This window comes from Muscardinus avellanarius, assembly GCF_963383645.1.
Source record: "Muscardinus avellanarius genome assembly, chromosome: 3".
Classification (NCBI taxonomy): Eukaryota; Metazoa; Chordata; class Mammalia; order Rodentia; family Gliridae; genus Muscardinus; species Muscardinus avellanarius.
The window spans coordinates 46707439-46734483 of record NC_137788.1 but is presented as its reverse complement, the minus strand read 5'-3'; the positions used below and the strand labels follow the sequence as shown (position 1 = coordinate 46734483).

Here is a 27045-nt window from a genome sequence, read left to right as displayed (position 1 = left end):
TTGTAATCCCAGCATTCGGGAGGCTGAGACCAGATGATCGCGGTTCGCGGACAGCCTCAGCTACTTAGTGAGGCCCTCTGCAACTCAGTGAGACCCAGTTTCAAAATAAAGAATAAAATATAGGGCAGGGGGTGTAGCTCGGAGGTAGAATGCCCCTGGGTTCCATCCCCAGACCCACACAAAAATAAATAAATAAATAAATAAATAATAAAAATAATAAATAATAAATACAGGGCTGGGGATGCGGCTGAGTGGTAGAACACTTGCCTACCATGCATGAGGCTCTGGGTTCAAACCAACATTGCAAGAAGAAAAATAATAAATAAAATAGGACTGGGGGCATATCTCAGAGGTAGACCACTACTGGATTCAATCCTAGTACCCGCCCACCCCCGCACACACAAATCACAATATAGTATTGGTACATGAACAAACAAAAATTGGTTTCGGGAAAATATTTGCAGCATCAGAAATGGACAGGAGATTAATTTGCAGAACTGCGTGTCAAAAGCCAGACGCTTCAGACAGGACAGCAGGGCCTGGGCCTGGTGTGCACCTCAAACCCTGGACAGAGGTGAGCTGAGTGCAAACCCACCCGCCTCACTGGCCAAACCTCAGCCAGAGGAGGCAAGCCTGAAATGTATCCAGAAAGAAAGAGGTGGATGTTCTGAATGGGCGGCAGGTTTGGGGAATAGACTTAGAATTTGGACGGTATAGAAGCGGCAATATTACAATTCAGGTAACAGAAGCTCAGGGAAGTCACGGAGCTCGTTCCTAACCACACAGCTCGCAGGGGCCAAGTGTGTGACTACCATCACACCACCTGCTGCAGGCTGCTCCCCTCCTCTCCTCTCCTCTCCCCTCTGCCCTGTGGGTCTGACTACAGAAATCTTTGGGGGCTGTCACCCCGCCTCACTCACCCTCGGAGAAGCTGCGGAAGGCGGCGATGTCCTTCTTGGGGGTGTGGCACACCTTGCCCCAGTTCTCCAGGTTCTCCTCTGGGGGCACAGTGCGGATGCTGTTGTCCTCCGAATAATCCTGTGGGCTGCTCAGCGTCAAGGTGGAGGTGTCACTGATCATGAGGCTGGAGTCCATGCTCAGCGTCTCGGAACCCAGGATGAAGGTCATACATGAGGATGGAGAGAGGGTGGAGGTGGGGCCGCGGGCACTGGAGTGCAGGCTGACGCCTTCGCTGGAGCCAGAAACCAGGGTCACGTGCGAGGCCTGAGTGCCAGTGGTGTTTGCGTCGGCTCTGGGGCGGTTGTTTGAAGGCATGTTGAGGGCGCCCTTGGAACTTGTGTCCCAGCTGGCCGTATAGGCCCCTTTCAGAATGGACCCAGAGATGTTCCGTGAAGCCAAGGTGATGGTCTCGTTTGCATCTGGGCTGAGGGTCCCACAGGAATCTGGAACCAGTGCCACGTTCAGCTTGGAGATGTTTCTTGAGCCCACACTGAATGGCTGACTGGAGTCCAGATCCAGAGAAGAGGTAGAGGGCGGAATGAGGAGCGCCTGGGAGCCAGACCGGGAGATGCAGTGGCCCAGAACCAGGGGTTCTCTCGAATGGGGCCTTTTAAATAGGTTTGACTCTGGCCTGGAAGGATTGGAGTTACTTTGACCTAAATCAAAAATCTTGCTGGAAAGGGACTTGAAGGCCGCCTCAGGACTCAGCCCAGAGTGGTTCCCTGAGGTCAGACCGGCAGCCTCAGCAGAGCCAGGGCTCAAGATGGGGTTGGAGGCTGGGCAGTGGGGACCCTGCAAGCCAGGCATGGAGATGTGACTCGAATTCCGTTTCAGGATTTCTGCAGAGTGGGAGCCGGTGACCTGGAGGGAGGCCGGAGCCACGGACCTGCTGTCGTCGTTGGATGTAGGGGTGTTATCAGACATCAGGCCCGAGGCTTCCCTTTGGACAGGGCTCAGAGTTGGATTAAGGTCTGGAATGAGAGCCATGCCAGGACTTGGAGGTAGATTCAAGGTAGGAACCAGGGCCATGTCAGGGTTGGGCCCGGGGTTGGTGCCAGAACCCAGCTCCAGGGCCTCACAGGAGTTAAGAGTTGGTGTCATCTTAGGGTCTTCATGGAGAGCCAGACTAGCCCCTAGGCTCAGGGCCATGTCCAGGCTGGAGGTGTCAATGCCACTGCCCCTTCTCTCTAATAGCTGACTGTCGAGTTCTCCCTAATACTCCTGAGACAGAGAAGACAAATGTGTTAACAAGTTAACCTTTCCCTGCCTCCCCCAGGTCCTTCGGGCCTCTCCCATGACTCGCACAGGCCTGGGCAATTGCATCCAGCTCACCTTTCCAGACCCCTCCTTGCTGTCTCGGCTCTACCTGTCCCCCCTCCCTGTCTCCTCCCTGGTTGCATCCTGCCCCTCAGCTCACAGCCCTGAACAAATGCAGCCCCTTGGCTTCTCACCTCCTCCCATTGCTGTCTGCCTATCCCACTCCTCCCTGGTGCTCCCCGGCCCTTGCTAGAGATGAGCTCTGGAGTCAAGAACTGTGCTTATGCTGGACCCTGGGCACTCCCGACTCCTTCCACAGTGCCAGGCACACGGTGGGGGCAGGGGGGGGGGTCCTAAAGTAGACAAGCCAGAAACCTCTTCTGCTTTAAGGTAAAGGGGAAGAGGAAAGCCGAGCGTGATGGCATATGCTTGTCATCCCAGCATTCGGGAGGCTGAGACTGGAGGATCACGGTTTGCGGACAACCTCAGCTACTTAGTGAGGCCCTTAGCAACTCAGTGAGATCCTGTTTCAAAAAATAAAGAGACCAAGCCGGGCGTGGTGGTGCACACTTGTAATCCCCGCACTTGGGAGGCAGAGACAGGATGATTGTGCAGGTTCGAAGCCAGCCGTGCTGGCTTAAGAGACCCTGTTTCCAAATTTTTTTAAAAAAAGTAAACAAAATAGGTCTGGGAGTGTAGCCCAGAGGTAGAAGGGCTTCCAGGAACCCTAGTACCACCAAAAAGTAAAAAATATAAATAAATAAACAAATAAATAAATAAACCAAAAAAATAGGGCTGGGGGTGTAGCTCAGAGGTACAATGCCCCTGGTTCCATCCTCAGCACTGCAAAAAAGAAGGGGGAGGAGACTTCTCATGTGTCCCCCTATTTCCAGCTGGCCACAGGTGACTTGGTGACTACGACACCCAGGATGCTGAGTCTTGGGAGCTTGGGGTACTCCAAGCCAGAGACAAGCCCCAAAGTGGCTGGAGCTCATCTACCAATAGTCACTGCACTAGAGTGTCAAAGCCACCTTGGCAGAGCTCCCCGGAGCCTTTAACAACATCCTGTTCTAGCGCAGCAGGCTCTATGGAAGAGAGCACGGGCCTTATGAAAAATGGATCCCGTTATGGCCTGGTGGCTCACACCTGCTATTCCAGTACTTGAGAGGCTGAGACAGGAGGATCACGGGTTCAAGGCCAGCCTCAGCAACCTAGCGAGACCCTGTTTCCAAATAAAAAATAAAATAGGGCTAGGGGTATAACTCAGAGACAAAATACCCTTGGGTATTTAATTTCCAGCACACACACGCACACACACACACACACACACACACACACACACACACACGGAACCTGTTCAATCCAGCAATCTAGCTGTGGAGGAGCTCCCTAGTCCTCCCACCACCTCCTCCGCCCACACACTGGGCCGCCTCCCTGCGGGCCCAGTGGGGACAACTCACCTGTGTGCATGGTGCTCTTAGACAGGAGTGGGCCCCTGAGAGAAGATGCAGAAGGAAACCGAGTCAGGAAAGAGCCGCTTTTGCAATACCTACCGAGCAGCCTACAGACCACGCGTGCACACACATGTGGACAGATGAGACAGATGTCACTGCCCCAGTTATACACGAGGGTGTGGAGGGCAGGGGGAGGAAGGTCCTCTCTGAAGTCATCTCTGTGCTGCCCCTGCCTAAACCCCTCCATGGGCGTCCCACTGTCTTTAGCACAAAGCCCCCGTGTTGAAAGGCCCTCTGTATCTGCCTCCAGGGCCCCTACGCCCTTCTTGCCCTCTGTACACCCATTCCCTCTCCATTCCACCCTTGCTTGGATCCTCTGAGTCTCTCCAAAGAGCCAGTTGGGCGTGGGTCTTCCACTCCCCTTCCCCAGAGTCCTGGGTCCCCTCGACAGGCGAGGACCACCTCCAAGAGCTCAGGACACCTGCACAGCGCCCGGCTTCCCCGCTGCGTGGTGAGAGTGGGGCCGCGTCCGCTTTGTTCTCTGCCAGCTTCTCACGTCTCCCACAGCACCCGGCACACAGTAAGTGTTCAACCAATGGGTGGGTTTGTTTCTCTCCATCACTTTCTCTCTTCGTTTGCTCATCCTTCCCCTAGCTCACTGCACCGCTTGCTCATCCGTCATCCATTCACACGCTCACTCGTTCACTGAATCCTTTACTCTCTTCACGGATTTGCTGTGCATCTTTGCAGCTTGGCTTTGGAAAGATCACAAATCTGGATTCACAGAGTCCTGAGTTCAAATCCCAGCTCATCCTATTACTAGCATGGGGGAATGTGGGTGAGACTTTCCCCATTGGCTCTGTCCTCCTCAAGGGCATACAGCTCCTCTCTTACAGGGAGGTGGTAGTTACAGGGCCCAGCACGGAGCACGTGGCCTAAGCCTTACCTCAGTGATAGCTACCCACTGTGCCCCTCACCTCCCGGACACTGTGGACAGATAGCAGTCAAGGCCTCGGTGCCCAGTTGGGAGCCACCTTCCTCCCAAACAGGTTTTCCTGCCCATCTTTGCATCTGCCTGGGAAACAGGCTGTGTGCCCCTGGCGTCAGCACCAGAGGCGATTTTACCCTGCAGCTAAGGAATTTAAAATGTTGGTGCTCCTGGATTTCAGAGTCCCTTGCTAAAGACTTGTACTTAATTTCACGTTCATCATTTTTTCTTCTACTTAAAGAGGAGGCTGGATTGTCTCTTGATTTTCCCTCCCACCCATGAACATAGGCAAGCACTCACACACACACACACACACACACACACACACACACACACCGCCATAGTTATCAAAGAAAGGCATTTTCAAGCTGGAAAAAACAAGGGTAGTGTGGTTTATGAGGCAGTGAGCAGGATCCTGGAAGGCCTAGCTAATTGGGGCTGTGGAAGAGAGCCATACAGTCTCCTGCTTCCCCCAACTCAGCAGGTGCACAGTACTAGTTCCCCCGGCACAAAGCTACAGGGCTCCTCCCTGGCTGGCCCTCCCTCTTCCATGGGAAAAGTCCAGCTCTCGCCCATGTTCTCCTGTCCTCTCAATCCTCCTCCATCCTGCCACAGGTGGGCAAGACTTAAAAGCTGCCGGACAAGTCCTGGGCCAACTCGTCATTTTTCTTCTGCCAGATGGATGCTAGGCATTGGGAAGAGCAGTGCCTGTCCAGGGGCTTGTGTGGGACAGTGGGGTGGAGAGGGCGAATGGAGCTCCCTGCTTAATACCAGTAGCCATGAGCTGCCTGAGGGACCCAAAAAGTGTTTGTATAGACATGTGCACATGTCTATACAAATATCTAACCTAATTTACACATGTTAGATGCGCACCATCTAACACTGGGTACCTCAGACCCAGAGAATCCAAACCCAAACCTCCAATTTCTCCCAAATAGGACCCTCCTATTCACCATTGCAAGAAATCAATACCACCACTGGTGCTGAAATAGCACCATCCTTCACTACTCTCACTTGCTGCCCCAATTTTAGCCAATTCCTGCTAATTCTGATCCCCAAACAGCCCTCAAATTTCTCAGCCAGGCAGGAGGCACGCACCTGCAATCCCAATACTCGAAAGGCTGAGACAGGAGGATGGCAGGTTTAAGGCCAGCCTCAACAACTTAGAGAGACCTTGTTTTAAAGTAAAAAAAGGGGGTTAGGGTGCATCTTAGAAGTAGAATGCCAGCCAGGTGTGGTGGCGAACGCTTGTAATCCCAGTACTTGGGAGGCTGAGACAGGAGGATCTCAGGTTCAAGGACAGCCTCAGCTGCGTAGTGAGGCTTCCACAACTTAGTGAGACTCTGTTTCAAAATAAAGAATAAAAAAATAGGGCTGGGGGTGTAGCTCAGAGGTAAAACATCTCCGTGACCATGGAGTGTAGGTGGAGCTTACATTTTGTAAAAGCTAGATGTGAATCCTCACACGCAGACTCTTTATTTTGTAGTTCTGAGGAAACTCAGAGTCAGCTTTTTATCGACCTCTCCTCTACCTTCTCGGCAAAGTGATGATCACAGAGCCGGCAGACAGGTCCCTCATGGGGTCAGCCTGACCTGAAGACAGCTGTCGGTGTTTCTTTTCCCAGAGCTCTCAGACCACAGAACTGTCTCCTCCATCTCTCCAGCTCCATCCATCCCTGTCCGCAGCCTTGGCCCCATACTTAAACTACTTTCAACTTGCCCCAGCGCCTCAAATGTGCTGGCCTCCCTCGTGCCTTGGGGCTTTGCAAGCACTCTTTCCTCTTCCTGCAAACTTCCCTGAGACCACCCACCTAAACCTCAGCTGCTCCTCCCACCTAACACCTGATCTAGTCACACCCAGTACTATCTCAGATGGCCCCTTCTCCAGGAAGTCTTCGTGGACTCCTGAGATGGAGTAAGGCAGCCTCCTCTTGTGATCACTGTGTCAGAGAAACACTCTGTCTCCAATCTGGAAAATTAGCTTGCTGAGGTTTCCTGTTTTCCCAGAACATGGCACAGTGCCTGCACAGAAGGGGAGTTCAGAAAACATTCATGGAGGGAACAAATGAATGGATGACGGCTCTTCAAGATAAAGATCATTATCATCATTACCCTCATGTACTAGCATGTTAATTCAGACTGTCAAAGCTCTAAAGTGACTTTTTTTTTTTTTTTTTTGGTGGTGGTACTGGGGTTCCTGGAAGCCCTTCTACCTCCGGGCTACACTCCCAGACCTATTTTTACATTTTTATTTGGAAACAGGGTCTCCTAAGCCAGCGCGCGTGGCTGGCTTCGAACCTGCGCGATCCTCCTGTCTCTGCCTCTCAAGCGCGGGGATTACAAGCGTGCGCCACCATGCCCGGCAAAAGTGACTTTTTTTTTAAGTCCCCAGTAAGTGGCAGCGGTGGGATTCAAACCCAGGTCTTGTCAGCCCCGTCCCCCTGCAATACTGTAGATATACCCAAGGAATGATTCGCTCCCTTTCTGCCTCTCCTTCCCCTTCCCTCTGCCACTTGTAGGTCCCTACACTAATGGGAAAAAAAAAAAAAAAAAAAAAAAAACAGTGAAAGCAGGGAAATCTCAGATTCCCAGCTACAATGCAAAACTCCAGGGCTTTGGAGTCAGACCGACCTGAATTGAAACCTGTTCCGTTTCTCAACTCTATGGGGCTGGGCAGGTGGCCTAAGATCCATCCCAACACTGCAAAAGTGGTGACTGCAGTTCCTGCCCACAGTAGGTCTTCAGTAAGTGTCCATCCCACCGGCCCTTCCTCCCCCTGGCTGAGGACAGAAGGAGAAGAGCCTGGTTTCCCAGTCCTCTGCCTCTCCACCCCCGTGTGCTGTATTCCCTCCCTGGGTCTTCTCCCTCTTTCCCCTGGCCTCCCCCAAATCTCAGCCCCACACTTGACATACTTGCCAGAACTCTCTCTCTGTGAGCCTTGAGCTGCTGATGTCAGATTCAATGTGTTATCTCCACCTGGGATATCCACATGATAACAAAAAATTCAGCTATAAGCCCAAAGTATGAAGTTCTAACTGAGGAATTACAGCCAGAGGGGTAATCTTTACCCAGGGGGGTGGGGTCGAGGTGGTAACTGCCTGTGGAGGCTGCAGAGGCTGACCCCACCCCTGGGACTTTCTTTGAGCCACCCTTCAGCTTACCTAGGCTCCCCCCAGCCCAGGCCAGTCTTAAGGCCTTTGTGAGGTCACCGTGACCTGGAAGTCCCCTGGCCAATAAGATCCCTGCTCCTTCCTGGGCAGTAGGGGAGGTGCCGTGTTAAAGGGCCTGTCTCCAGACACCCCCAACCCGGCAAGCAGTGGAGAAAACCTCATTCTCTTAAATGAAGTCTCAGCTCCCTCGTGCCTTTTAAGATCCCCCAAACCCTCATCATGTGACTTTATACTTCAGTTTTTTATGGGGTGACAAGACCGTGTGTGTGTGTGTGTGTGTGTGTGTGTGTGTGTGTGTGTGTGTGTGTGATAATGGGGATTGAACCCAAGCATTCTACCTCCAAACTACACTCCTAGCCCTTTTTAATTTTTTTTTAAACAAAGTTTCCCTAGATTGCCAAGATTTTCTCTAAATTGCTGGGGCTAGTCTCAAACCTGTGATCCTCCTGTCTCAGCCTTCCAAGTACTAGGATGACAGGTGTGAACCACCAATGCCTGGAGACAGGGCTATCATTATTATTATATTATTATTATCATTATTTATTTGTAGTCCTGAGGATTGAACCCATGGGTGTTCTACCTCCAAGCTACATGCCTAGCCTAGTTCTTTTTTTCTTCTCCTTTTTTTCTTTATGTTTGGAAACATAAAATCCCTCAGTTGCTGAGAGTTTCAGTATGCTTTTGAGGCTTTCTTCAAACCTTTAATTCTCCTGTTTTAGCCTCCCAAGCACTGAGATGACAGTCGCACATCACGCCTGGAAGCAAGGATTTTTGAACCAGGTGGCGTGTGGCGAGGAAACTGAGATCCACAGAGGGAAAACACTGGCCAAGGTCGTGACTAGGATGCCAGCCAGTGTGTCCCAAGTCCTTGATCTTTTCCCTACTCCACCCTAACTCCTCCACAAGGTACAGATAACAGAGTAGAGCAGGGTGGGGAGGAGGGCAGGGCCTGGAGACCCAGAACTGTGACCTAGATTCTGTGATAAGGAAATGAGGACCCTGCAGCTATCTCTAAAGAACCTCTCTTTAATGATAAGCAATAACTTAGATAATTAAGATGACAGTGACTAGATAGAAAAACTCCACTGGGCACCATTTACAAAATGAGAGTAAGAATGTCCATAAAGTTGTATTCTTACTTCTTCCCAGGTCAGGAATTCTTAGGATGTTCTTAGCTATGAAACACAATTTGTTCTGAGATGTGCTGCTCCGAGATCATGAGCCTCACTGTCCACCTGAGTGCCTACGAGCCACTGACAGCAACCTCACAGGAGCAGCCAGCCCTGGGCAGGTTCTAAAATTCCCTCCGGTCAGCCTTAAGCCTCGCCCTTCCTGCCCTCTCCCTCATCCTTCCCCCACTGGTCCACACCCCGCCACTGCACCTCCAGTCCCCTCCTGCTGCTGCAGGGGCCTCATGTCTTCCAGAGTTCCCCCTCCGCGTTCCCCTTTCTCACACCCATAAAACACGGCCAAGCCTCCTCCTGGTAAAAATCTTTCTGGCCAAGTTGCTTCTTCCCAGCAGCTCCTCGCTGGCTCTTAGCTGTGACAAGCGGCTCTGAAGGACCCTTTCTGACTCATATCTTTCCTCCCTCCCGCAGGTAATTAACCACCAAGTGCTTCTGATCTGCCTGTCCTGTCCCTCCTACCCCACAGCCCCACAAATTCTAACTAGATCCTCATCACAGGAAGTCCAGATATGGGCCAGTCTTCTAGGGAACATCCTCAGGGCAGGTGCAGCCCTCTCCTATACCCACCTCCAAGGGAGCTCCCCTGAAATCTCACACACACACACACACACACACACACACACACACACACCCCGCAGCTTCCATGTCTCCCTCCTGCCTGCAGGGACACACCCAGCCCCTGGGTCTGGCATCGAGGCTCCTTCCCAGTCTGTCCCCACCTGCCCACTCACCTCATCTCTCTCATTTCACTTTTCTAGTTTGTACTGAGGCATCATCTATATGCAGAAAATTACATATGCCACGCCAAGTCTGATGAATTCTCACTAAGCGAATGTACCCGTGTAACCAGCACCCAGATCTAGGAATACAGCACTGCCAGAAACCAGAAACCCTCCTGTGTCCCTTCAATCCATGTCCCCCAAACCAGGGTGAGCCATACCCTGACTTCTAACACCATAGTTTAGATTGCCCTGTTTTTGCACTATCTAGAAATGGAATTGGTACATTTTTTTTTTTTTTTGAGGGGAGGAGTACTGGGAATTGAACTCAGGGTCATTCTACCCCTGAGCTACACCCACAGCCCTATTTTTTTTTTTTTTAAACAGGGTCTTGCTCAGTTGCTGAGGCTGGTCTTGAACCTTCGATCCTCCTGTAGCAGACTCCTAAATACTAAAATTACATGTGTGCGCCACCACGCCTGGCTTAGCACATACTCTTGCTTCTGACTTCTTTGGTTCAATATTATGTTTTTGAGACGTGATGTATTTTGCATCTGGTAGCTGTTCCTTCTCCCGACTGTTGGCTCTCTTCTTGTTTCTTCTCTGTTCTTGGTCTCTTTCCAAAGCCTTTGGGCTTTTATATTTTGTCCCGAGTTCAGGACTGTCACCTGTGTAAGCACTGGGCTGATGGTAGTGACTGTGGTATTTATTACCAGAGCAGAGCTTCTTCTTTTTTATTCTTACTTTGTTTGTTCTCTTTCCCTATTTCCTTTTAGATTCCTTAATTTGTCTTTCTTCTTTCACTCCTTTTCCTAATCTCTACTTGTTTGGAAACTGCATATTCTATGCCTTTTTTGGGGGAGATTCCAGGGATTGAACCCAGGGGCACTCTTACCACTGAGCTACATCCCAACCCTTTTTATTTTTATTCATTCATTAATTCATTCACTCATTTATTCAGTACTGGGGTTGAACCTAAGGGCATTCTACCTCCAAGCTACACCCCCAGCCTTTTTTATTCTTTGAGTCAAGGTCTCACTAAGTTGCAGAGGGCCTCACTAAGTAGCTGAGATGGGCCACAAACCTACTGGGGTTAGAACTATATGCCACCATGCCCGGCTCCCTGCATTTTTTTTTTTTTTTAGAAACAACCTCATTAAGTTTCTAAAGCTGGCCTCAAACCTATAATCCTCTGGTCTCACCTTCCTAAGTACTAGTGAGTAGTAAGATATTGGGTAGATGGTGAGGAATCAGGACTCCTGGAAGATATAATGTTAAGAATAATAAAAATCTAGACACCCCCCCCCCCAGGAAGGAAGGTGATTATGTGTTGTTCATCAGACCTGAACACAGACAATTGAATGTGGACAAGCAGGGCCAAGATGTGAGACACTAAAGATACATTGCATCAACTATACAGCCATGAACTTTGCCATGTGTAGACCAAGGAGCAAACATACAGAACAAACAGTCCCATGAATTCAGGGAGTTGACAGCCATAGATGACAGATTAACTCAAGAAACAATATGAGAGGCAGGCGTGGTGCACACGTTTGTAATCTCAGTACTTAGGAGGCTGAGACAGGAGGGCTGCAGGTTGAGGACAGCCCCAGCAAGTAGTGAGACTCTCATCAACATAGTGAGACCGTTTCCAAATAAGAAATAAAATCGGTCTAAGAGCGTAGCTCGGAGGTAGAATGCCCCTGGGTTCAATCCCCAGTACAAAGAAAAAACAAACAATATGAGGAAAAATGGGGACTTTCTTCATTGGTTAAAGTCTACACAAAGGGGCTTTAAACATATCCCTATACCCAGCATCAATATGGGCGACCCTCTTGGAGACTCCTACCCTGCCTGGGAGCTTGAAGCCTGCTACTCTCTTTGGTGGATCAAGTGCACTTTAGGGAAAGATGGTGTGCAATTGCTGGTGCACGGCCCGGGCTACACTCAAACAGTGCCAGAAGTCTAAAGTCCTCCAAGAAGCCAGGCGTGGTGGCATACTTATAATCCCAGTACTTGGGAGGCTGAGACAGGAGGATTGCAGGTTCAAAGCCAGCCTCAGTAACCTAACAAGGCTCTCAGCAACCTACTGAGACCCTATTTCTGAATTTAAAAATATCCGGCTGGGAGTGTAACCTGGAGGCAGAATGTCTCTGGGCTCTGGGTTCAGTCCCTAGTACAAAAAAAAAAAAAAAAAAAGGTCTGTCAAGGCCCGAGTGGCCTGCCTCTCTGCTTGCTCTTTCATAATAAACATTCACTTTTCTGACATCTGTGGATTTTATTCTTTGACTTTGTAAGACAAGGACCAATAAGAAACTTGATATCACTGATATTACAGGTGTGGACCACCATGCCTGACCCTTATTATTTATTTTGAGACAGGGTCTCTCTAAGTGGCCCAGGTTTGGCCTCAAACTTGACATATGCCTGCCTTGCCATCTCAACTAGCTGGGATTGCAGGCGTGCGCCACTGCGTCTGGCTTTATGTCTATTCTTTAGGGTTTCTCTAACCATTTTAACATTTATACTTAAGTTAGCAAAGTCTAAAGCTAATACTGTTATCCTCCTTCAAAAAACATATGCAAACAGACAAAAACCAAGGGACCTTAGAAGATTCTGATCCCAGTCAGCCAATTCCAGCCTCTATGCAGCTGTTTTCCTTCATTTTAGTCCGTTCTGTTTTATAAACCCTCCCAGTTAGACGTTATTATTGCTTTATGCAATCAGTATTTATTTAGATTTAACCAATACCTTCGCGAAATCTTTGATTTTTTTTGGGGGGGGTGTAATACTGGGGATTAAACCCAGAGGCATTCTATCCCTGAGCTACACCTCCAGCCCTGTTTTATTTTTTTATTTGGAAATAGGTTCTTGCTAAGTTGTTGAGGGCCTTGCTAAGTTGCTGAGGCTGCTCTGGAATCTGGGATCCTCCTGTCTCAGCCTCCCAAGTGCTGGGATTACCGGTGTGGGCCACCATGGCGGGCTTCAGCAGCAGTCCTGAACAGCTGCTCCATGTCTGCACCACCAGGAGCCTCCTAAGTGCCCTGTCTTCCTCTCCCCTATGACTTGTCATGGGGTGGGGAGATACCAAAGCAAACCCAGGTAAGGAAGCCTGAGGCTCAAACTTCCACAGGTCTTTGCCTTGCTGGGTGGTGTGGTGTGGAACGTTGTGTGCTTTGCGGGATGCACGGTGGGCAGTGCTAAACCCAGGTGACTGGAGGCTGGGGAGTCAGCATCAGCTTCAAGACTCACCCTCCCAGCTGAGCCTGTCACTCTCCTGTTCACCCCATAGGTGAAGACCCTCTCTGGGGTGAAGCCGTGTGTGTGTGTGTGTGTGTGTGTGTGTGTGTGTGTGTGTGTGTTACTGAAGATTGAACCTAGGAGCATTCTACCTTTGAGCTATACCCCTACCTCTGTTTTATTTTTTATCTTGCAATAGAGCCTCACTAAGTTGCTGAAGATGGTCTTGAGCTGCAGTCCTCCTGTCTCAGCCTCCCAAGTCCTGAGATTACAGGCAGGCCCCACCAGACTCACCTCCCCAGCCTCATCTCTGAACTCCCACCTCCACAGCTCACCTGGCGCTTGGGCCATGCGGCAGCAGGGATCTCCAAGTCATCCCAGTCCTCTTCTGAACGCCTCCTGACCCACAAAGGAGGCTGGGTCCTCCCCTGTGCTCCTGATCTCCATGACTCTTGATCCTGCATGCCCCCTCTGCACTTCCCAGGCCTGCGTCCTACAGACCGTGAGCTCCCTCCAGCAACACCAGCCCTAAGACAGCTGCCCCTTATCTGAATTGCCGGAGCCCACTGACCTCTCCAGTTCCTCTCCTCAGAATGTTGTGGGTGGATCTCGGAGCGCAGCACAGTGCCCCGCACAGAGCATGCTCAGTAGCGCAACTGGTAACTGAACTGACACCTCAAAAAACACAGTGGGGGAGGTCTTCAAAGTTCAGAGTTCATCCCAGAGCTGATCTTCCTGCCAAATGCCAGCGCTGGATAAAGCCCATCTTTATCCAGAGAGCGCTCCTCCTGGAGAGGTCGCTGCACCCTTCTCAGGAAGCTGTGCCACCTGACTCACATCCCAGCTGTGAAGAGGGAGGGTGGCAAGTCAGGAGCTAGCTGAGCTACAGTTCTAACAAGAGGTCATTTGTACATGGACTGTAAGAACCAGGTTTTAGGTTTTTCTTTGAAAAGAGATTATCCAGCATTTGGTGTTTATTAAAATAAACATCACGTTGTTATTATTTAATTATTAATTAATATAATATTGTTTATTATTAAAATAAAACCCAAGTTATTATTATTATTATTTTATGGTACTGGGGATTGAACCCAAGGGCATTCGGCCTCTGAGCTATGCCCCAGCCCTATTTTAATTATTTTGAAACAGGGTCTCACTAAATTGCAAAGGACCTCACTGAGTTGCTGGGGCTGGCCTGAGATCCTCTTGTCTCACCCTCTCAAGTACTGGGATTGTGTGCACCATCACACTGGGTTTGATGTTAAATATTATAAACCAATACAAGTGACCATCCCATGATCAACGGGTGTGGACGAGAAGAGGCTGGGAGATGCCGCACAACCAGGCAGCGGGGCCTGGAGTCAGCCCGGTCTGTGTTCCAGTGTGACACTGAGGTGGCTTGGGGACAAGTAGTGACCTCTCTTGTTGTGACAAGTAAATGAAATAAGGATGTGAGATGCTTCATGGGAAATCAAGAAACAATATATTAGTAACAAAAGCAGAAAAAAGCCAAACTGGACCAGGCCAGATTCAGCCTGCCCCTAATTCACTTGCTTATCAGCCACCAAGTGCCCTGCCGGATTTCCTCTGCACCCTGAAGTCTGTGCACACGTTTGTCACATGTGACTCTTGGACTGTTTTATACAGGGTCGGGCTGGGGATGCAGCTCAGTGGCTGGCATGCTTGAGCTTCTGGGTTCAGTCCCCAGCACTACAACAGTAAATAAAGTCCCAGGGTCCCTGGCGCAGGGTATCTAAGTTGCTTCCCATCCTGTTGCCCTGGGAGATCTCTCTGCATAAAGAGGTGACTCAACCCCCAAGGGTGGCCTGCAGTCACCAGGCCTCTTGCCAGGACTCTCCGTTTCAATGCCAGCGTGATCTATCAGCCACGATCTTAGATAGAAGGACAATTCGTGTCCCTCATGCAGTTCTAATCTCTCCTTGTCACCAGCCCTTGCTGACCCAGGAATTCCCTGTGGCAGGGAAGAAAGGCCTAGAGTTAGAAAAGCCCATTAGAAATCACCCAGGCTAGCTGCTTCCTTTTACACAGGGCAAAAGGGGGCTCAGGGAGGACCTCTGCCTCCAAGAAACCCAGCTGGTCTGGACTAGCTCTCTGACTTCCCCACATCCCTGCCAGGGAGAAGAGGCAGGGGTGGGGGCTCAGTCCCGTGTCCTCCACTGCCTTTTACACTGCTCAAAGGTCATTTGGGGGGTGGCAGGATGTTCTGCTTGGCCTGTTAAGATGTAGGGAGGGCGGGGTGGAGGGAAGGGCTTCAGGAGCTAACCGCAGGGCCGCAGGAGCTGCACTGGCCGGGGGGGAGAATTAGGTGCAGCCGGGGGCTCCTGCCTCCCACCCAATCCCAGCTGCAGGCAGCCTCAGGGACTGTGGTACCAGAGGGGTAGAGAAGGGAACTCTCCCCGGCGAGGGTCAGCATGGCCTGCAGGTGTTCGGACCGTCGGACTAAGTGGGCACTGGCTGTTGTCATTGGTGTGGCTCTGGTGCTGGCCATTGGGATTGTCCTGGGTTTCACCCTGCAGCGGGACACCCAGCCAGGTAAGAAATTACCCTGTTGCCACCAGGTCGGCATCCCGCATGGGGAAGGGCTGCTCCATTCACCTGGGGAACTGGGGTAGCCTCCACCTGCCCCGGCCTGGCTCCAGAGCCCTGAGGACCCTGCCTTCCTGTCCTCTCTCCCACCTGCCTCCGAGGCCTCTGGTCTCCTGGAGCCTGCCATGGCCTTCTGCTCCCACATCACTCTGCCACCAGCCTGCCTCCCCCACCCCCACCCCACGCTCCTCTGCAGCTCTCTTCTCCAGTCTCACTAACCCTAACCCTCTCTCATTTCTCCACCTTTACCAAGCCAACGGCCATCCGCACTCTGCCTCTGAGCTACATGCCCCCTGCCCCAGCCCCTTTTTATTTTTTATTTTGAAACAGGGTCTCACTAAGTTGAGGAGGGCTTTGCTAAGTTGTTGAGGCTGGCCTCAAACTTGTGATCCTCCTGTTTCAGCCTCCCAAGTCCTGGGATTACAGGTGTGCGCCCCGTACCCCGCTCAATGGCCATCCCTTTAGACAGCTGTGCTCTCCCCATGGTTACACTGTCACTTCTGTTCTTTCTGTCAAATATACACCCATCCTTAAATGTCCCCTCTTCTGTGGGCTCCCCCTTCCCCAGATGCCCTAGGCAAGCCCCAGAATCTCCCTGGCCCCAGCCCACACACTTCCGTCTCCCGCAGCACCTATGGCTCCAGGCCCCTCTGCCTCTCTGCTGGACGGTGTGCTGGACACACAGCAGGAGTCTGGGTGGGCGTGCGGGCCGAGCACTGACACTCACAGGCCTTTGGCATTCATTCCAGGCTGTGAGCAGGACGAGGCCTGTCGCCCTGAGGCGGACATGCTGGATTACCTGCTGAGCCTGGGTCAGATCCAACAACGGGATGGCCTGCTGGTCACCTGGTACCACGCAGCCAACAGCCAGGAGGAGATGAAGGCTGCGCTGAGCAGTAAGTCCAGCTGCCAGGACTGGGGTCAGCCAGGGCAGGGAGGGAGGAGGGGAAGGAAGAGCAGGGCACTGTGGTCACTGCGGCATCCGGATGGCCCTCTCCATGAGCTTGACCTGCCCGCCTGAGGAAGCCGGGGGTCTGGGGGGCTGGCTTAGGCTTGTGTAGCTGATGAGCTCTGGGCACAGGATTTGGACGAGCTGTCTGATTCCAAAGTACTGCCCTCCCTCCCAGCCAGTGTCTCTCAGCCGGTTAGGTACCTACTGTCCCTGCTAAGGAAGCCTTTGCCCTCAAGGACTAAGCAAGCCAGAGATCTAAATTTGAGGTCCAGTGCTACTAAAATAAACTGTGAACACCCAAGTGGGCTGGGTAACTCCTCTGAGTCTCAGATGCAAAATGATTAAGGCAACCAGGCAGCAACACACACAGCCACGTTAACCATGGGTTTTCCAGAGACTGCTGTATGATCTGTTTTGTGGGCAGGGCTCAGAGAAGCTGGGTGACTTCCTGTCAGCTCTGCTGTCTGAAAGTGGTTAGGTAACACGGGAGCCCATAGCGGTGGGCCCCAGGGCCCAGGATCTGAGCCACTGCACTGTGCTCGGTCAACAGGAAAACACCATCCCCTTCAGTAGCCAGGAAGCTCAACAGACAATGTTCGTGAAAGTGCTGGTGCTAAGCTACAAAAAAATGAAAGAAAGGGCCCCCAAACTCGAGCCAACTTCAGCAGATACAGGGTGCTGGCCCCACCCCAGGGTTTCTCATCCAGTAGTTGGGGTGGGGCCCGAGAATTTGCATCTCAGGTGACACTGATGCTGCTGGCCCCAGGACTCCACTTTGAGAATATTGCTCAAGAAAATCTCCCAATTTCAGATGAGGAAATCGATCCAGAGTGGGAGAGGATCTTGTCTGAGGTCACACCATAGGTCTGAGGCAGAGTGAGGCCCCTGTCTTATTCCTGCAGGGTCCCCTGTGGGCCTGGGCAAGGTCTGCTGGATGAATGGATGAGGGAGGGCTGTGCGGAGGAAGCAGGCAGGTGGCCAGCAGGGGCCAGGCCTGGCAGGCCGCTCCAGGTGAGGCTGGTTTGCTGCTGCTCAGGGAATCCCTCCAACTGGGAGGCTAACTGCTGGACTTGGTGATTAGGATGACAGAGAGCCCTCTTCCCTAGCAGGGATCCAGGCCAGAGAGGAAGGACTCCCATCTGGGGGACAGGTCCTGACTGAATGCAAAAAGGTGTGGTGGGGCACACTTGCAATCCTAGCATTCGGGAGGTGGAGACCAGAGTGTAAGGTGTGAGTCGCCCCCCCTGGCCCACAGGGGGCAGGGCCGGAAGCTAGGAGGTGGAGCTCTGCAATTCCGGAGGGGACCAGGCCTCCTGGTCCGGAAGAAGAGAGTTCAGTGCAGGGTTCAGAGAGGAGCCCGAGAGGGAGGAACGCACGCTCTCCCCCGCCACCGGCCCCCGCGGCCACGCGGGGGCTGGAGGCTGATCTCCCACGAATAAAGGCATCCATATATCTGCTATGGATTCTCCGCGTGTCTCTATGCGACTGGGGGACACACACGCTCATACAATCTTACACAGAGGATCTCAGTTCAAGGACAGCCTCAGCTACTTAGCGAGACCCTTTGCAACTCAGTGAGACCCTGTTTCAAAAAATAAAAAGACTAAAAAACAGGACTGGGGGTGTAGCTCAGAAGTGCAATGCCCCTGGGTTCAATCTCCAGTACTGGAAAAAAAAAAAAAAAAAAAAAGGATTCACCACCCAGGCTCATCCAGGTCAGCCCTGGCCCAGCAGAGGGACCATCAGGGCCCCACCAGCCAAGACCATGGCTAAGAAGAAAGCTAAGAGCTGGGGGTGGGGACACACATCTGTAATCCCAGTATTTGGGAGGCTGAGACAGGAGGATCACAGGTTTAAGGCCAACCTTGGCAACACAGTGAGACTCAGCGACCTAACAAGACCCTGTTTCCAGACAAAAATTAAAAGGGCTGGGGGTGTAGCTCTGAGGTAGAATGCCCCTGAGTCCAATCCCCAGTACCACACAAAGGAAAGAAAGGAAGCTGAGGGCCCAAACAGGCAGTGCTCAGCAGCAGAGAACAGATAGCCTGCCCCCTTAGCACTGAACCCCTACCAAACTCTCAAAGTCAGGGATCTGATGACATCCACCCAATTAAGTGTGCGAAGTTAAAAGATAAAAATAGTGTGCATGTATGCCACTGTCAACATGATTTACATTATGATGTGAGACTATAATGCACCAATAAAAGCATATTAAATAAACAAAATTAAATAATTTAAAGTACTTAAGAAAGAAAAAAGATCTAAATAGCAATGCTAATTTAAAAAAAGCAATGCTCAGCTCTGCAAAGATGCAGTAAGGTTGGCAGTCCTATGTATTTTAGGTGGAAACACAAATTTGAACAACTTTTTGGAAAGTAACTTGACAACATGGGCTTTAAAACAATCCTATGGCTGGGTGTAGTGGCACATACCTGTAATGCCAGTACTTGGAGACTAAGACAGGAGGATCACAGGTTTAAAGTCAGCCTCAGCAATTTAATGAGACTCTCGGCAACCTAGCAAGACCTTCTTTCAAAACAAAAAATTTTAAAAGGGCTGGGGGTATAGCTTGGAGCTAGAATGCCCCTGGATTCAATCCCCAGTTCTACACCTAAAAATAAGATGATCCTATGTTGCCCTAACTCAAATTCCACAAGGAGGGATCAAAGAGAATCAGAAAGTCAGAAAAAATATGCATCAGTGTTTATTAGTTGCAAAAAACTAGAAACAACCAAATGTCTCAGAAAAAGGGGGGTGGTGAGCCACATCTTCATGAGTACCTTCAACCAGGTTTTCAGCCTTTTGTTCTTGATGTTGGGTTCTTTTGTTTTGTGGTACTTGGAACTCAACCCAGGGGCATTTTACCTCTGAGCTACACCCCCCCCCAGCCCTATTTTATTTTTATTTTGAAACAGGATCTTGCTAGATTGATGAGCATCTCATTACTTGCTGAGGCTATCCTTGAACCTGCAATCCTCCTGTCTCAGCTTCCCAAGTACTGAGATTACAGACATATGCTACCACGCCCGGCTATTGTTGTTTTAATGAAATGTAGAAGAGGTTGTGAAAATATGTCAAAATGTTTAAAAAAAAAAAAACAAAACAAAAAGAAGCCGGGCGTGGTGGCGCGTGCTTGTAATCCCCGCGCTTGGGAGGCAGAGACAGGAGGATCGTGCAGGTTCGAAGTCAGCCGCGCGTGCTGGCTTAGGAGACCCTGTTTCCAAAATGAAAATGTAAAAATAGGTCTGGGAGTGTAGCCCGGAGGTAGAAGGGCTTCCAGGAACCCCAGTACCATCAAAAAAAAAAAAAAAAAGAAGAAGAAGAAAGAAAGAAAGAAAATTATAAACACAAGTTAGCTTCATCTTTGTAAAAACTACCCATAGACAAAAATGAAAGAAAATTTATTAGAATGTAAACTGTGATAAACCTATGGATGCATTTTTCTCTTCTTTCTGCTCCTCTGTATTTTTCAAATGTTCTATAAAAAATGTATTATAACGTTATGATGAGAAAAAAATGTTTTAAAAAAGACCTGAGTTCTGCCTCTTCGACAGGCAGCATCATGGTCTTGGAGGCAGACGTCACTGTCGAAGGGCTCAACACAGTCAATGAGACAGGGGTCCCCATCATGGCGCACCCTCCAGCCATCTACAGCGACAACACCCTGCAGCAGTGGCTGGAGGCCGTGCTGGCCTCTTCCCAGAAAGGTAAGGGCCCTGTGCCCCTCCCCAGCTCCCCGGGGTACTGGTCCTTGGGCAAGGGACCCACGAGTCGCCCACTGCCTTGGCTACAGACACCCAGACTCAGTGCAGACTAGGAGGAAGTGAAAGTGCACGTCCAGGTTTTCTCTCCTGCACTCAGGTGAAATGAATAGCCATGGAAGTGTGGAGTAAGCAGCATGGTCCACCCACGTTCAGGCTGTGCCCCCGGATCTACAGAACCAGTGCAATATATTCAAAGCCAATCCACGCCCCCTTGTCCCAGTGTCAGAATCTAGGCAGCCTCCAGAAGTCTTCGGCTCCCTCATCCTCATCAGCCCCTCAGCTGCACCTGCCAAGTCTAACCCTGGTCCCAGACACATCATCTCGCTCCTGAGCCCTTTTCCATTAGCTTCTACCCCAAACTCAGCCCAGCTAGCCTTCGCTTGGTGACTGCTATCACACATACACACTTGTGTGGTGGCTCCAAAGGCTAATATTGTCATGACACCCTGCTGCTTTATTTAACCCTCAGTGGCTCCCCATTGTCTTGGCCTGGCTTTCAACATCTCCCTCTAACTGCTCAGCCTCATGTCCTCATCATCCTGAATAAGGTGGGCATTTACACACACCAGGCCCTTTCTACCTAGATGGCTCCCTCTACTCAAATCCTCTTCCCTGAGGGCTCTGGGGGCTCAGGGTCCTCTGCACCTGCCCTGTCCAGGAATTGCAGCCCTTTTGTATTAGATGTTTTCCACCCCCCTCCCATGGCAGCCCCAAGCCCTTGGCTGGCCTCTGCTTCTGCCCCCTGGAGGATGGAACCGTTGCTCTGGAGATGAGCCTTTTCTGGGTCAGCTCTGTTTGAAAGCCTGTCCCCATATCCAGCCAGGATCTGGTCCCTGTGTACCACCTTCCCTCACCCCATCACCCACTCCCTGCCTGCCCTCTCTGTCCATGGAGTCATGTCTTCCAGCTCCCCAAGCCCTTGCCTCTTTCCCGCAGGTATCAAGCTGGACTTCAAGAGCCTCAAGGCCGTGGGCCCCTCCCTGGACCTCCTGCGGCAGCTGACCGAGGCAGGAAGAGTCCGGAGGCCTGTGTGGATCAATGCTGACATCTTGAGGGGCCCCAATGTGCCCATCTCAACTGAGGTCAATGCCACGCAGTAAGTGCTCACCTCTGTGCCCCGTCAACGTCTAGCATGGATAAAGACCTTAGGCGACCTGCGTTCAGCTTGCCTCCAGTCCTGCCATGCAGCCTCACCCCTGAGCCTCACACTTGCTGTGCCCTCTGCCTTGAATGCCTTTCCCTCCTGTCCCAATGAACCTCCACCCAGTCATTACTGCCTCCCCAAACCTCCCCCACATCCCAGGATGCTGAGGCGCTTCCCTGGGGCCCCTCCGTCCACCAGCCCTGGTTTCAGTGGGTTGTCACTCTTGGTTTATAGGTTTGTCACTCTTACTACATTGTGGACTCCTGGAGGGCGGACAGGGCCAGATCCTCTCTGTCTCTGCGGTGTCAAGCACAAGACTTGACTTGCTAGAAAAGTGTGACACACTGAATCCCCTCCACCCTCCTGAAATCCCACCACCCTTTTAACAGCCTTGGGATGCTCTAGCTATGCTGTGCTCTGTGGTCTACAAGGGAGGGGATGTCCTTGATTCGATCCTTTACATAGCTCTGCCAGGTAAAGAGTATTTCTTCTTCCCTGTTTGCAAATGCAGAAGATCAGAATACTTGAGACATAATTTGCTGAATGTTTATTATGTGTCCCAGGCACTGTTGTAAGCACTTTACTTACACAATACTCTTACAATGAGGTAGGTACTATCATTTTTGCTTTATAAATATAGAAACTATGTTATAGAAGTTAAATGACCTGCCTTCAACCCAAGCCTTTGTGATTCTAAGCCCCACCATGCTCTGTACCCACCATCCAATCAGTCAACAATCCATCCATCCATCCATCCATCCAGTATTTATTGTGATTCTCAAACTGCTCTATCTGGAAAGTAGCAGTTTGAAAATACAGTCAACAGCCCAAGAGGAGTATCTTCTCGGTGTGCTGATTCTGCTCATTATGGGACTCTAGGGGAGAATTTGCCTATTAAAATTTTCATCAGGGAGCTGGTCATGGTTGTGCACACCTGTAATGCCTATACTTGGGAGGCTGAGACAGGAGGGTTGCAGTTTTGGGCTCAGCCTCGGGCACTTAGTGAGGGACTCAGCAATCTAGCAAGACCCTGTTTCAAGATGAAAAATAAATTAGGAGCCTTTTTTATTTTTGTTTTGAAACAGGGTCTTGCTAGATTTCTGTGAGTCTTGCTACTTATACAATATTCCTACAATGAGGCTGATCGTGAATCTGTGATCCTTCTGTCTCAGCCTCCCTAGTGCTGGAATTACAGGCAGGTGCTACCACATCCGGCTCAAACATGTTTAATTTGAAACTTGCCAGGCATGGCGGTACAACCCCTGTAATCCTAGATACTAGGGAGGTTGAGGCAAGGAAGATCTTAAATTGGAGGCCAACCTCAGTAAGTTAGCAAAGGTAGAGGACCCCTAGGTTCAATACCCAATATTAAAAAAAAAAAAATCAGAGACATCAGATACTCAAGTTGCCGGAACCCAGGTCGGCACACCTTGGGACTCTGGTCCGGTCTACTCTGTCCACATGGACAGAATCCTGCCCGGGTTCTGCTGCTGCCCTCGTGCCACACCTTCAGTAGGCCCTGCCACTCCTAGCACTGTGAGGAGCTCTGCAAGAGACCAGCGTCTCTCATTCTCTGCAGGTTCCTGGCCCTGGTCCAGGAGAAGTTCCCCGAGACCACTCTGTCTCCGGGCTGGACCACTCTCTATCTGCCTCCGCTCCTGAACAGCACGTACACCCAAGCCATGGTGGAGGAGATGCAGGGGCTGGTGGGGTCACTGCCACAGAGGGTCACCTTCCCAGTGCGGGCTGCCATGGTACGGGCTGCCTGGCCCCACTTCAGCTGGCTGCTGGGCCAATCTGACAGGTGAGAGCCCTGAGGCCCCTGCCACAACCCCTGCTGGCTCCAAACCCACCCCTGGGCTCAGATGCCTGGGGAGAAGCCCAGCCAATTGTGGCTGGAAGGCCTGAAAGATCATCTTCTCCAACCCTTGCTGGTGCTCATACCTCTACCGTGTCCTGGTCTTTTGCTTGTATACCTCTGGTGACAGGCTGCTCATTACTTGGGGGTGGTTTCTGTTGGCGGGTAATTCTCTACCTTTTAGATTATCCTGAGACAAAATTTGTCTTGCCACAGCTTCTTCCCATAGCAGCCATCTGTGGTCTGGAGCTACAGAGGCAACACCTGCAGCCTCTGCCCAGGATAGCCCTGCAGGTGGCTCCCAGCTGCCCAGCCCACCCTTCCTCAGTTCCTTTCTGCTGGGGGTCCTGAGGCTGCCCCTTCTCCTCTTCACACCTCTCCTGTCCCCATGCCCACCCTCACACCTTGGTCCTGTCCCTTTCCAAAGATGGAACTCAGAAATAGACACTCCAAATGGGCAGCCCCTCCCTCCTTCTGGATTTCTGCTCTGTCATCCCTGGGAATGGGTGCCCAGGGAGGAGGAAGGTGGAGGACAGAGGCCCCACCCTGTGCCCGACATCTGCTTCTGAGCACATGAGTGGGCTGTGGGTCTGGCTTGGCCCAGGCAGGCTCTGAGCCAGCTCTCTTGGCCCAGGTACAGCCTGACGCTGTGGCAGAGCGCTTCCGACCCCATCTCTGTGGACGATCTCCTGTACATCCGGGACAACAGCGCCCCCCACCAAGTCTACTACGACCTTTATGAGCCTGTCCTGTCGCAGTTCAAGCAGCTGGCCTGTAGGGAGGGAACCTAGGAAGGGTGGCATGGGCCAGATTCTGTGCAAGGCAGTCCTGGTGGGCACTGGAGCAGAGCTGGGGGTAAAGGATGGGGGGAATCTGGGTGGATTAGGAATAGCCGTGTGTGACGGCCCCTGGGACGGTAAGCTATCTAAGCATCACATATCTATAAGGCTGGGGTTCCTATTTGTAAATAGGGAAACGAGGCTTCAACAGCTAAGGAGTTTATATAGCCATCGGCTCCTATGAGGTGCAGCTCAGCTCAGAACCCAGCAAATTGCAAAAACTGACCCCTCTCCCTGGTGAACAGCTCCTCTGCAGGTGACACGAATGCAGCCCCTCCACTGCACCCCCAATCAACGACCCAGATGCTGCTGTGCGAGCCCCTTGTTCCTGAACCTGAGGGAGCCTGCAGTTGAGCCGTCTCAAGGGGACCAGGCAGACTAAACATTCCTGCTGTGGGACCCACCCAAGTGAAGGGGAGGGATACCATCTTTGGGGACAGCAGCTCTGGTTCCGTTGAGGTTTTTATGTTTTGTTTTTGTGGTACTGGAGGTGGAACCCAGGGGCTTTTCTACCTCCAGGCTATACTCCCAGACCTATTTTATACTTTATTTGGAAACAGGGTCTCACTAAGTTGCTGAGAGCTTCACTAACTAGCTGAGGCTGGCTTTGAACCTGTGTGATACTCCTGTCTCAGCCTCCCAAGTGCTGGGATTACAAATGCCACCACGCCCAACTTCCATTGAGGTTTTTTTTGTGTGTGGTACTGGGGATCCTGGAAGCCCTTCAACCTCCGGGCTACACTCCCAGACCTATTTTTACATTTTTATTTGGAAACAGGGTCTCCTAAGCAAGCGCGCGTGACTGGCTTCGAACCTGCGCGATCCTCCTGTCTCTGCCTCCCAAGCGCGGGGATTACAAGTGTGCGCCACCACGCTCGGCCTTCCATTGAGTTTTAATCCCAGCAATTCTGTTTACTGGCTAGAGGACCTTGAGCAGATTATTGTTTTCTTTTTGTGGTACTGAGAATTGAGCTCAGGGGCATTCTACCTCCAAACTACACCCCCAGCCCTATTTTATTTTATTACTTTTTTTTTTTTTTTGAGGAAATAGAGATTGAAACCAGGGGTATTTTTCCTCTGAGTTAGACCCTCAGCCCTTTTTTATTTTATTATTTATTAATTTTTTGTGTGGAGCTAGGGATTGAACCCAGGGGCATTCTACTTCCAAGCTATATCTCCAGGGGTTCCTGGAAACCCTCTACCTCCAGGCTACACTCCCAGACCTATTTTTATATTTTTATTTGGAAACAGGGTCTCTTAAGCCAGCAAAGCTGGCTTCGAACCTGAGTGATCCTCCTGTCTCCGCCTCCCAATCGCGGGGATTACAAGCATGGGCCACCACTCCCGGCCTTATTCTATATTTTGAAACAGGGTTTCACTAAGTTGTGGAGGGCCTCACTAAGTAGCTGAGGCTGTCCGCAAACCCGGATCCTCCTGTCTCAGCCTCCCAAGTACTGGGATTACAAGCATGCACCATGCCCGGCTTTGGTCAGATCACTTCTTATAATTAAAGGAAAAATGACAACTACCTGGAGGTTACCACAGAGGCTAAGAGGGAATATGGGGGTGCCAGGGTATACAGAAGGCACCATGTGAGCACAGTCGCCTCATCTTGGCAATTTGGGCCCCACAGTGAATGCCACCCGGAAGCGGATGTACTACACAGGTGGCAGCCTGATCCCTCTTCTCCAGCCACCCAGGGGTGACGGTCTAGGCGTGGAGTGGCTGGTTCCAGAAGTTCAAAGCAATGGGAGAACAGTAATAATTAGCCTCCCTGGTAAGTCTTTTGCTTGGGGGATACTGCGGGTCTCTGTTACCATAGCAACACAGGTCCTTGTAAGCCATGCATTAGATACAAAGTAGGGGGGAGGCAGAGGGGAGTGTCTAATGTGGAGAGTGTGAGTCCTTAGCCACATGGTGCTGTGGGAGGAACAGGCACAGGCTCAGCTGTGAGTGACAAGCACAGGCCAAGAGCTGGGCCAGCAGTTTATCAGATCAGCCCAACAGGTACCAGGCATAGCACCTGGAGCCCAGAACCAAGGTGGCAGATTGCAAGGAGGCGAGCCACCAGCTCCTCCTCCTCAGTGCCCCTCGCAGCCCTGCTACCCTGTAACAAAAGATTCTGACATCCCATAATAAACTAAGCCCCAGCACTGCTGTCTCTTCCAGACAGAGAAGGCATGATCCTGCTGGACGTCGGCCTCCAGGGAGCTGCAGCCGAGGACCCTGTGCCCATCATTCGTGCCCCCGGTGGCTCTGACCTGACACTAGCATCATGCCTGCTGCAGCTGGCCACACGCCCTGGGCACTGGGGCATCCATCTGCACGTATCAGAGCCTGCAGCCCTCCGGCCAGCCCTGGCCACGCTGGCCCGCCTCTCTGCCCAGGGATACCTGCCCCGGCCTGTGTGGGTCGGGGCCACAATATCTCATGGGAGTTTTGTGGTCCCTGGCCACGTGGCTGGCAGAGAGCTGCTCACAGCGGTAGCTGAGGTCTTCCCCCATGTGACCGTGGCACCCGGCTGGCCTGAGGAGGTGTTGGGCAGTGGCTACGGGGAGCAGCTGCTCACAGATATGCTGGAGCTGTGCCAGGGGCTCCGGCAGCCTGTGTCCTTCCAGATGCAGGCCAGGCCGCTGGCCCAGAGCAAGGCGGGAACTGTGGCCAGACTGCTGGCGGCCTCCCCCCGGGCTACTGTCACGGTGCAACACAGCCTGGGCAGGAGCAGCGATACAGCTGTGCGGGCGGCGCTACTGGACGCCAGGGCTGTGGACAGGACCCGAGTCTACTACAGGCTATCCCGGGGGGACCGTGAAGCCTTGCTGGCAGAGGCCAGGAAGTGACCGCCCAGCGGAGCGCGGCAAGCCAATCTCGGGAGGGAGAGGGATGAATAAACGTCTCTGCCTGCCT

The 27045-nt window shown here is 51.6% G+C and overlaps 2 protein-coding genes across 2 annotated transcripts in view; one reads left to right on the top strand and one right to left on the bottom strand.

Moving 5' to 3' along the window:
* MROH7 (maestro heat like repeat family member 7) overlaps positions 1 to 2109 on the bottom strand; it is a gene marked incomplete at both ends in the record, with an annotated part of 42601 nt that extends 40492 nt beyond the window's left edge. The window contains one exon of the mRNA XM_080693318.1: positions 921 to 2109. Coding sequence (XP_080549444.1) covers positions 921 to 2109 — 1189 coding nt within the window. The remainder of the gene's footprint in view (positions 1 to 920) is intronic.
* A 13297-nt stretch (positions 2110 to 15406) lies between these two features.
* On the top strand, positions 15407 to 26978 carry FAM151A (family with sequence similarity 151 member A; the record flags this gene model as incomplete). The annotated part of the gene is made up of 8 exons (XM_080691424.1): positions 15407 to 15527; positions 16331 to 16477; positions 20088 to 20240; positions 21234 to 21393; positions 23021 to 23245; positions 23934 to 24073; positions 25772 to 25915; positions 26308 to 26978. 8 exons carry the CDS (start codon positions 15407 to 15409, stop codon positions 26976 to 26978), a joined length of 1761 nt encoding a protein of 586 aa, XP_080547550.1.
* Positions 26979 to 27045: the final 67 nt, after the last annotated feature.